Source organism: Lissotriton vulgaris, chromosome 7, assembly GCF_964263255.1.
Source record: "Lissotriton vulgaris chromosome 7, aLisVul1.2, whole genome shotgun sequence".
Taxonomy (NCBI): domain Eukaryota; kingdom Metazoa; phylum Chordata; class Amphibia; order Caudata; family Salamandridae; genus Lissotriton; species Lissotriton vulgaris.
The window spans coordinates 1,404,033,293-1,404,045,018 of NC_141695.1; the positions used below are offsets into that span (position 1 = coordinate 1,404,033,293).

The 11,726-nt window shown below is 44.8% G+C and overlaps 1 protein-coding gene across 1 annotated transcript; it reads right to left on the minus strand.

The window, feature by feature from the left end:
• Positions 1-1,673: 1,673 nt before the first annotated feature.
• Positions 1,674-7,430, minus strand: LOC147705727 (claudin-4-like). Its single transcript, XM_086932159.1, has 2 exons — positions 7,294-7,430; positions 1,674-3,360 (listed from the first exon to the last, which is right to left on the minus strand). The coding sequence occupies exon 2, from the start codon at positions 3,334-3,336 to the stop codon at positions 2,704-2,706; it is 633 nt and encodes a 210-aa protein (XP_086788285.1). The 5' UTR covers positions 3,337-3,360; positions 7,294-7,430; the 3' UTR covers positions 1,674-2,703.
• Between the last annotated feature and the right edge of the window lie 4,296 nt (positions 7,431-11,726).

The following is an 11,726-nucleotide window of genomic DNA, read 5'->3' on the forward strand; positions in this document are numbered from 1 at the left end:
GTGAGTTCCAGAAATTTGGGAGTGGGTGAGTCTCGGTTAGTGGGTGCCATGCAAAACTCAATTAAGGGAGGGATAACTGCGTTGCTTAATGTGATAGACAACAATAGAGTTCAGGACCTCAGAATGTATCCCAGGGGCCTGCTTCTGGGACTGTTGTATGCCAGGGTGGCGAATTGGAGGCTGCCTAGTCTTGATTCCACCTCATGCCTCTTTATTTCAACACTCTACACTTCCTGTCACTTCATCTCACACTTCCAGGTCGGTTCCCATCGCTGCTTTCTCTCTCTGACACTGTTTTCCTTTCTTTTTATTCCTCGTTTTCCCTTCTTTTTGGGGGTTTGCTCTCTTACTCTGGGTCAAACGCTGATGATAAGAAATAAGCCCTGGTCCCCAAAAATCAGTGCCAGTGCCCACCACCCATACAAATGAAACACTGGTCAGTATTAAGGGGTACATCTCAGAGATTGGAAGAAGGACTGAAGCTCAGACTGGGAATGGGTTGAATATCAGATGCCAAAGGGGACCATGTTTTCGAGATTAGATGGTAGTGGAGTTGGGGGTAGAGGGGAGGCAGGTCTCAGAGAGAGACAATGCTACCTAATTTCATAAGTGCCTCCCTATCCACGAATTGAAACCTCTTTGATATAGAGGAAAACTCCCCAAATCATCTGAAACTCCGCAGCGTGGCTCCATATCTATCTGATCTTGATAACATAACCCACCCATGTGGTCACAAGGCAGCTGGCCCCACCTCCGCACAATCTCCCTGAAATAGAACAAAGTATACATATTCCTAAAACATGCAATGTCGTTATTTGCCTCTGCATTAAAAGGACACAAGTCTCCTCTATCTCTACAACTAGTGTCCACCCCCCTATATATAGATAAATAATCAGTTATTGGTTTTTTATGAGGCAAGCACTCAAATATGGTACATTTCCGGAGTTGGGAAGCCAAGCACAGACCATGACATTCCCAGAGACAAACATCCAATCAGAGGGGAGCCAACTTGAAATGCCATCAGTGTGGGGTGGTTCCTGAGTCAGCTATAAAGAAGGATGAATACGAAATTGCTCAGTTGAGATCCATCATAGCCACGTGTCAGCATTTACCCAAACACCTCAAAGTATCTCCTATCAGATTGGAGAGCTTCACCCCGTTGTTTTTTCTTTCCATGTTGATGCTCTGGTATTCCTTCTTTTTGTAAATGTAGGACTACAAGTTATTTAATAGAGAGGAAAAAAGGACTAGATGAATAACCAACACGTGGAACAGGACACGTTGAGTTCTCTAATGACTTCATGCACATGGTATAAAGGTGGCTCTAATCCAGAGGCTGGCAGGAGCAGCTGCTGAACCACCTTAAAACGACAGAAGGTTTAGACCAAGACTGGGGCAACAGAGAGAAGCCACCTAAGGTGAACCCCAACATTTAGGATGCCAGAGATCAATACTAAAGTAAGACCAGGAGAAGAAGGGGGAGAAATCTTCGCAGAGAAAACAAATGGATCAATGTTTCCAAGAAGAAAGTGCCCCTGTAAACCACATGGCTCAAACAGTACTCTACCACTGGTCAACTTGAAAAATGCATTGAACCTGGCCGAGCCTCACGTACCTGTTCTCATTTGTCGTGTACTTCTATGAAGTATCAAAAGAAGATTATAGCCACAAGGGAGAGTAAAATGGTTTATTGAGTACAAGGTGCTCAGCGTACAAATTTAATAGAACACAGATCCATTTTGGAACAATGCAGATAACAACATAATTAATAACAACAGAGGAAAAACACACCATGAAAAAAAATCTGGGGATATATTGTCAGGCCTTGGGGTGCCATCATGATGCCATGTACCCTCTCAGTGGCACTTTCAAGATCGATTGTAGACCATGAGAGTTGATCTTAGTGAAATATAACAGCAATAAAAAGAAAGGAAAGGGGACCTTAGTGTGCAGGTGCAGCAACACCACTACATCTGTGCTAAATGACCTGTTGCGGCCCAGGGGCAGGAAGTGGGCCTACAAGCATTCAGAGTCAGAGGTGTCTACTCGCTGCTGTCTCTTACATGGATGTCCCATGGAGAGCAGATTGGATATAGCAAAAGGTTGGGGCTCAACCACTAAGTGTGTGTGTTATGCAAGGTCTGAGTAGTTCCCTATACATGTCAATGAGGACTCTCGTATCTTGTGCTTTTGTGGGAGAGGGGCCCTTCAGACACTTTCGTGAGATCCTTCTGATTCTGTAGTTCCCGAAGTGTCCCATATATCTGTATGGAGTCTCACCATCCCCACATCACTTGTCAGCCCTGTGCACTATGATGGAGTCAAGGTCATTTCCTGCTCTGCTGTGGGCACCATACAGAGATGGCAAATACCACACCCCTCAATGTTTGCTATGCCTGTCAGTAGAGCCTCAACCCTCCAAGCTGAATCGAGATGGTCCATCTCTGAGTAAAGAGCACTATGTGTGTTAAAGTCATCCTTTGCAATTTGAGGCTGCCCCTCAGAAAGAAGCAACACTCCTATTGTATGAGACTTGAACCAGAGCAAGTTCGGCTAGGGATTTATTTACACCTAACAAAAGCTCTGAGCCCAGAAACAAAAAACAACTATATATATATACATGTGTAAATGTGTTTTTTGCTAGAAAACGGAGAGTTTAGCTGTCTCTGATATGATCTGGATCCCAGCTGCTTCGCTGCCCACCTACACATAGTTCTTGTTGGCAGGAGCAGTGGGAGCATTCTTAGCATAGTACTGTGCGGAGTATCCAGAGCCCTCAGTCTGAGGACGGCAGAAGCAGAGCAGGCCACCCGCGATGAGCAGCAGCACAGAGGAGGCCCAACCAATGTAGACACAGGTCCCGAGCTCCATCTTTATTGGATTGTTGGGGTCGTAGAAGTTGCGGATGGTGTTGTGGGCGGACCAACTGACAGGCACGATGAGTAGCAAGCCTGCAATCGCGATGAAAATACCAGCAGTGAGCGCAATCTTGGGTTTGGTGTCCTCGTTCTCCACACAGGTTGTAAATTCAGCACCCATTAGGGCCACCATAATGCCAAAGACAGAGATGACAATGCTGATGACGGTGAGGGCACGTGCTGCCTGAAGGTCTCTTGGGAGTTGCAGCATAGAGTCGTAGGTCTTGCATTGCATCTGGCCAGTACTCTGCGCCGCACAGTCCATCCAGATGCCCTGCCACTGGGTCTGCGCCGTGATGATGCTGTTTCCACTGAAGGAGGTTTCCTTCCAGCGGGGCAAAGCGCAGCAAACTATAGCACCGATTAGGCCAAAGATGGCAAGGGCCACGCCCACAATTTGGATCCCTCCAGATCCCATGACAGCTGTGTGGTGGAGACTGACCTGTATAACACAAAGAAACACCAAAAGGTTAGGGTTGGAGTAATTCAGTATTAGGATTGAATTTAGTTTGGGGTTAGAGGTGGGAATTATTTGGGTTAGTGCCACTTAGTGGGAAGTACAGTAAGTTTAAGCTTAGCACTGGGATTAAAGTTCTTTAGGATTAATGTTGAGGTTAGGGTTGACGTTATTTATCATTACGGTTTTTAGTGTTTATTTAAGTTTAGAGTTGGACCTCTTGCTAATTCACATGAATCCTGGAAAAGATGTACAGCCACTCTGTCCCTCCCACGCATGCCACAATGCAGGCTTAATAGATTCAGGGCACAACCAGCTTGTCACTCCTAGGCATGAACAACATAGACACAAAGAACTCTGGAATCTGCAACTTATAGGGAATCAGGAGAAAAGACATCCTGTCAGTCGGATGCGTGCCAAATCGATACATGGAATGCTGGGCTCTCTGCCCCTGCTCTCTACCTAAAGCAGACTACTACCCAGCTAGTATATACATGACGTATATAGAAGCAGTAAATCAAGGGCCCTTCCTTCACGACCCTTCTAAGGAGCCTACAGAACAGGGGCAAACTAATATGTTCTTTCAATATATGATTCACAGAGAGAGAATCCCAAACATGCTAACAAACAGCAAGGGTCTCCAGGGTTGAAACAGCCAACCCATCTCAAGCATGAGTCCTACAGATGCAGGGTCTCCTGAGGGTGGCCATCTTAGATCCCCAAGTTTGAAACGGACACAGAAACCATGGATGCACCAGCATGTCTCGGGCCAATCATGCTACTTGCAGGAAGAGGGGACACCACAGCTAGTTTTATCATTCTCTCCTGGTGTACCACTAAATGGACAAAGCTCACAGGGACATTTCTATTCTTTTATCTCATCGCAGAATGTAGAAAGCTCACAGTCATTTTAAAGCCCTTTTGTTTCACGCCGCCACATCATGGAATAAAGAATAAGGCCATGTTTCGCTACCCTTCCATTACACTGCATTACTGCACAGACTGATAGCACATACTCTGGCCTGTCCAACTGCACTGCGACAATACATGGGATAAAGAAGATGCCAGACTAGTCTATCCTGTCTCAGGGCATCACCGCACAGAATAGAGAAGAGCACAGGCTTGGCTGTGCTGCATCAGGGTTTCACTGCACGGGAGGATGAAGAGACAGACTTGCCACCCTATCTCACTGCATCACTGCATGCAATAAAGATCCCAGACGGGTCTGTCTCATCTCACTGCATCACAGCACAGAAAAAGAAAGGCCATTGAGCTGTCGATCCTACCTACCTCACTGCATGAAATAAAGATCTCAGACGCGTCTGTCTCATCTCACTGCATCACAGCACAGAATAAGAAAGGCCATTGAGCTGTCGATCCTACCTACCTCACTGCATGAAATAAAGATCTCAGACGCGTCTGTCTCATCTCACTGCATCACAGCACAGAATAAGAAAGGCCATTGAGCTGTCGATCCTACCTCACTGCATGCAATAAAGATCCCAGACGGGTCTGTCTCATCTCACTGCATCACAGCACAGAATAAGAAAGGCCATTGAGTTGTCTATCCTACCTCACTGCAAGCAATAACAATCCCAGAATTGTCTGTCATGTATCACTGCATCACCGCACAGAATAAGAAAGCCCACAGATCTGTCTGTCCTATCTCACTGCATCACTGCACGCACGGATGGGAGAAATCCCTAGATCTGTCTGTCCTATCTCACTGCATCACTGCATATGATAAAGAAAGTAACCAAGAAGTACTAGCCAAATGTGTCACCACATCACTTCACAGCCTAAACAATGCATCCGAGCATTTCAGTCCTTCTGCATCTCTTTAAAACCCCAAGGCATAAAGACAGTTTTAAGTATTACGATCATTTTTTCTTGCGGCACTATTTCATAGACCGTGGAACACCTCCCCGCATTTCCATTGTTCGAGTTCACTGCACATTTTATAGAACGCTTCTAACATTTATGTTTCATCCAAAGCATCACTGCACAGAGGAAAGACCTTTCAGACATGTAGTCCTTGTACTCCACTGCACAGAGCTAAGGACATCAATAGACATGTATTACTTTCTGACTGATGCTCCGACAGCGCTGTGATGCCCCAAGGTGATTTGAGCGCTCTATAAACTTTAACATTAACATTATATCTACACAGACAAAGAACATACCCAGGTATCTCTCCTGCAATCTCACTGCACCACTGCATGGCATATGAACGTACCAGATAAGTATTTGCTACTAGTGCATGGAATAAAAAAACAATGCAGGCTTCCCAACCCTATCTCTCTCCATAACTGCACAGGCTGTAAAACATCTTCACGCATTTAAATCCATCCTACTGACTGCACCACTGCACAGAATAGACAGCATCCACAGACATTCGTTTCCTTACATCTCACTGCATTACTGCACACAATAAAGAACATCACTAACATCCTCCAAACTGCATCACTGCATACAGTAAAGGACATAGGCTATTTTGTTGAACCCAGACAGTGAAATCAAAACCTCTCAAAATGGCTAACAGAAATAGATGATGTCCCTCAGAAGGAAAGTGTTTTCCTCAAAATTAAGTGGCCCTCAAATAACAAGTGTTTGTTTTCTGCACAACAGATATTTTGCCACAAGACTCAGCTGTGTGCTCTGTAGGCTTTTTGCTCTCATAAGAAGGTATTTACTTAGAAAGCACGTTTTTGTCCCAGATAGTTTAACAGTGCCTTCTAAAAAAGTGATTTGGGGCCAGAAAACGTGGTCAATTTACCTCAAAACTTGACTTTTCGATTTCAAAGGGCAGTTATTTGCCTCATGAGGTAGGTGTTTAAATGGAACGTGGGTGCTTGCCCTGAAATGTTTTTCATGTAAATGTAGACACGTACAGTAAACAAGAAAGAGTGTAAAATAAATACAATATATGTTCTGCATCAAAGGCAAACACAGCTTTAATACAAGTGTTTAACTGTGAAATACAGTTCCACTTCACGAATTAATTCTCAATAAATGAGTAAATGCTCTAAAAAAGTAGTTGATTCCTTGAAAAAAAGTGTTTCCTCAAAAAGTATGCGATTGCTCTGAAAAGGTATGTTAGGACAAAATGTATTAGCCTTTAGAACAAGTAGGTGTTTCTTTAAAAAAAACAAGTCTTCGATTTAAAAATGTATGTTATCCTCCAGGAAGTAGATGCATGCCCCGGAAAATGTACCATAAAAAAATGTTCTTAATCCCAAAAGCTTTTTTATATCCTAAAGGTCAGTGGCTTTTAATCGTTATTTTGATAGTTAATTGCCACTTCTGTAGAGTACAATCTGCAGTTAGTACAGCATCACAGCAATATTTGGTGGTCTGATGTTTGACCTCTCTAACACATGTGGGCTGCTTGGTAGATGTGCGCTGTCTGCTGCTCTAAGGTAGTGTGTGGTATGTCTTAGTGCACATTGTGCGCACACTGACTCCCAAATATGTGTCAAGTTTGTGCTGTTTTGTTTGTAAGTGAAGTTTTGTCTAGTGTGTCTGTTGAATGTTGAGAGTTGTTTTCTAGTGGAAGGTAGCGCACAGTGACATACAAATACTGGTCACATCTGCAGTAGGCGTTGTGCGTGTTGTTTATTATCTGCGTGCTCTTCTGTACTTATTGATTCTCAAATATATACAACATCAGAGCAGTGTTGGGTGTCCTCAAAAAAAGGTATATGCCCCGAAATAAGGAGTTTCCCTGCGAAAAGTAGGTACATGTCCTCACAAATTTGAAAAAGCCCATCCCTCCTCTCATACCTGGCAGATGACAACGCCCAATTGGACTGCTAAGTGTCCCTGTGCGCAGGGCGTAGTCCCAGCCACAGTGTCGCCACCATTTTGTTTGGTGTCAAAGTGGCCATGGGGAACCGCTACGGAGTTCATTTTACTTACCTTTCTTCAGGAGAGATGTCTTCAGAAGGCTAGTCGAGGGTCCTCATAAATCAGTGGATGAGTCTGTTCAGAAAGGTGATGATTTTGGACTATGAGTGAAATCTCCTCTTGTGTTGGACGATGAGTTTACAGCCCTCTGGAGTCAGAGGATGACCGCTTCTGTCCCGCTAGAGGACTTGCCGAAAACCCTCTCTGTCCTGACAGGAATGTGTTTTCGAAGAGGCAGGTAAACCCACACAAAGATCCGTCCAGGTGGAGGAAAGGCACTGCTCTGGGGCGTGGAATAAACCTGGGGGCCTTAAATCCAGCGGGAAGAGTCCACTGACATCACGAAACCAAAGAGTGGGCATGTGGGGACATGAGTCAGCCAGGCTCCAGGCGATGGTTTCTCATCTGACGAAGGGTGGGGCAGATGCGCAGGAGACAGTTACTCTCGAGCGAGCCACAAATATGAACTGTATCACCAGAAAAAACACATCCTTTCAACTGTCTTACCTTTCTTCTTCGTGTGTCGGGGTGCTCTTTGTTAATTAGGTTTCTGTGCTCTTTCTCTTTGATGTGAGCCTTTGTTTTGGTCAGTCCTCCACTGTTCTCTAGCCGGTGCACGTTCAGTCTTTTCCTCTTTGCTTCTGCTTGTTGTCTGTCTGTGCTTGTTCTCCATCACTCTTCATTTAGCCAGTCTGCGTTTCTCCTTCTACCTTGTGCTTGTTCTCTCATACCCTTTATTCTTTATATACTTGTCCTTCCAGTCTGTGCTTGCAGTTTTTCACTCTAGTGATACTCTATATGTGCTTCCTCTGTCTGTTTTTCCTTTTCCCCTCTTTATGTATTATGGCAGTGTTTGTTCCCTCACTTTGTTATTGTTGTCTCACTCACGACTTACTTTCTGACTGTGCTTGTTCTATCAGTGTGTGTATGTTCTCTTTCACTCTTTACATGCTCTGTGCTTTTTCCGACAGTGCATGTGCTCTCTTTCACACATTTAAATGTTCTCACAGTCTCTGCTTGTTAGCTCTTACTCTTTATTCTCTATTTGTAGTTGTTTGTCTTGTCGATGTGTGTTCGCTGTCTAGATGTATTCACTCCGTCTATTTGTTCTCCCGATCTCTGCTTGTTCTATCTCTTTATTCTCGATGTGTGCTTGTTTTACCAATTTGTGCTTTCTCTCTCCTATGCTATATATTCTCTGACCCTTCATGTTCTGCCAACTTGTGCTGGATTTTCCTGCTTCATTAAATGATCTATCTATTCTCAAAACTATGCTCGTTCTCCCGTTTTTCTCTGTGCATCTTTTCTCTATTCTTTGTTCATTGCCTAGCCTCAGCTTCTCTAGCTTCTTCTCCCATGTTTATCATTATTCACTTGTTCTGACACTGCTTATTCTCTCAGTTTCTTTTTGTTTTCTTTTTTTGCTTTCTACCCGTGCTTGCTCTGTCTATCTTTGCTTGCTTTTTTAGTCCGAATTTTATCCATCATTCTTTATTTTTTTTTGTTTTCGTTTCTTCGACAAGAACTCAGCCACCGAGAAAGGGAAGCAGCTCATTTCACTAACAACCGCATTAACACCCAATAAGGGTCAATGAGACTAGGAAGAAGCTACCAGGAGGGCCTGCACCTTCGTGATCTGTACCCAACATATACGAAGAACCCCCTAAAAAGGGATACAATACCTTGATCCCCCAGTTGACACTGACACCCCAAGTTCCTTTTGATGTTGTTGTGGTGGAAGAGATACCTTTTTATGGCCTTGGTGTTTCTTTTGCAGTTATTGGTGGAAAGAGGATGGCTGTCCGGTGGGCAGCCGCATTGATTAAAAACACATAGACCATGAGAAAACAAAACCCATAACACAGGGGCCAAACCAGGAAATGTAGCTCACTGAGCAGCAAATAATACAGCACAATACCACATATACATGTGTCTGGTGCCTGCACGTCGTTCACATACATGACAACCATTTGGCATGCTCCAGTATACAAGCCTTCTAGTTATAGATGCTCAACTCCTTTTCCTCGCACACCGTGGCTCTTCTGTTGCTGCTCCTCTAGATGTGGTTTCTTGCCTGAGAGGACAACACGGTATGCTTTTGTATTCTTTCCTGAAGGTTTTCCAGTCTTCTGTATCTTGGAATTTCTTTCGGTCCAGCTAAGACGTTGCTTTCATCTATGGTATGGAGCCTGGAGACACTGCTTTGGTTCTGGGCCTAAGGTTTGAGGCTGTGCAGGTTTTTTGATGGATTATCTTTGAAACTTCTTCTAGAAATGTCTTACTTTGTAAAGCAATTGATCTGCAAGACCGACTTCTTGAGGCAGTGTCGTGTGAGTGATAAGCATTGATTTGGGGTAAATATAAGCACCCGAACTCTCTGTTCACAGCTAATTTATCCTGCGTTTTTGCTATTTCTTCTGCTCCCAATGGTTTTGCCGCCCATTCTCCACATCCTTGGTAGTATCAGACGCAGCCAGACAATGCTTTGTGGAGGATCATGGGAGCTCTCATTTTACCATCTGGGAGAGCTTTCTTTCTTCGAGAATATAAAGACAACCTGGATGGTGCAATGTAAGTACAGTAGGGAATTTCGAGATCCCTTGCTATGAAGTCTGGTAACCCAGAAATGCCTACGTAGTCAGCTCCTTATTGCATGTGTACTACAAGATTGAGTGACAGTATTTCTGAGATCTTTGCTAGAAGGGCTGGGTACCTGAGACTTTACACTGTCAGTGCAGGTCACCTTTATCTCTCTGCTTGCGTCCTGCTTGTGTCCTGTGCACATCCCCTCATCAGAGGGACGATCCTCCCCACATATCTAACTATCACGCCGCATGGCATCTGCATGCTGCTGACATGGGGGTGGGCACGTACATGGAGCTATTTTTCAAATGCTTGCCTGCAGACCTGTATACATCCAGCTCCAGCCCAAACTAATTTCTCTTGTGCCTTCTTCAACAGTCAGCCCCCAAAGTATTCCTTGTTCGTGATAACCTGGATACATAGTGCTTGAACAAAACACTTTCCTGATTGGATCTGGGCTCTTGTCCAGCTCCAGTCAGGAGAGGCGCTCCATGGTCCAGTCTTTAAATAGCTAAATCTCAATGCAAGGCCTGTGGAATTTGTGCTGGTACTTTCAGGATGTTTAAATAGCTGCATACTACCCACCTCCCACTAGCTGAAAACAATATGTCGGAATCTGCATGTCTGCCTGCTGAGAAGCTGTATGATGGTCCAGAAGTCCCAGAAGCACAAGGAACCAGTGACCAAACCAGGATCGCCTGGTACCTCTGCCTCAGAAACCACGGTTGCCACCTAAGATGAAAGGACAATAGACAGCAGACGAGTGGATCACCAGAAGAGCAATGCCAAGAGAGACACTGCTGCTCTGGCTTCATGGCTCTGCATGGAGAGCTTTCTCCTTTCCACCCGCAAAACAAAAACATGTTTACCCCCACCTACAAAGCGTCCCAGTACTGCACCACACACTCCCTCCAAGCCTGGGACAGCTCTGGCTCACCCAGCTCTGGGCTCAGAGTGTGTCTGGATGCACCTCCGCTAAATGCAGCATTGAGGATATTGCAGTATATCTGCTCCAGCCTAGAACTAAAGGTTTCTATTTGGTCTCTGTAGCTTTCAGAGATGTCTGCGCCTGAAGTTTTCTGAGCTTCCTTAACCCTATACACTTGGGCACCTATGATATCACAATATGTTCTATTATCAGCTATTACAACATTCTTGTGAAAGATGCCCAGTACATGTAAACTTTACTGTGAGGTTCCAGTACTGGAGAGAGAGAGAGAGAGAGAGAAACTACAACTTGCTATTTTGGGAATCTGGGCCCCTTTGTCTACCTGTTTTCTGAACTGTCAATAGTAAATCAAATAGACCCTTGGACACCAAATAAGTAGTTGTCATCGAAACTTATTTACTCAAGTTCAGTGAATCTTTAAGAAAAAACTCCTCAGTAGGAAGACATTCAGAGACCTTTCTAGCACCCAAGGGTACTTTGCAAGCCTTCTCCGGCTAGCTGTCTTTTAATATTCAGTACTGATACATAGGGCTGGACCGGCCATAGTGGGCACCGGGCGTTTTCCTGGGGACCTGGCAGGGTGGGGGCTGGTGTTGGACCGGTGGGTGCTGTTTTTGTTACAGGGGGGCGGTTTTGCAGCAATGCTGCAAAATCGCCCGCATGTAACAAATGCACAGCAGCAGTGTTTCCCACCAGTATCCCCCCTCACTTCTCCCACAGAGGCTGTTCTGATGTATTTGCCAGGGCCGGTTTGCGTCCCAGTCCGGCCCTGCTTATACCCCAAGTCTCAAGTACTTCTGAGTGCTTAGGACGTCGGTGCCGTAGGATCTCATTTTCCCAAGTAAAATATATATACATGTTTTAAGGGTAGTATCTTCACAACCATTAGCACAAACCTCTTCTAGTTTTCTCC

Coding starts and splice junctions, on each gene's coding strand:
- LOC147705727 (XM_086932159.1), bottom strand. CDS start 3,336: ATGGGATCTGGAGGGATCCAAATTGTGGGCGTGGCCCTTGCCATCTTT.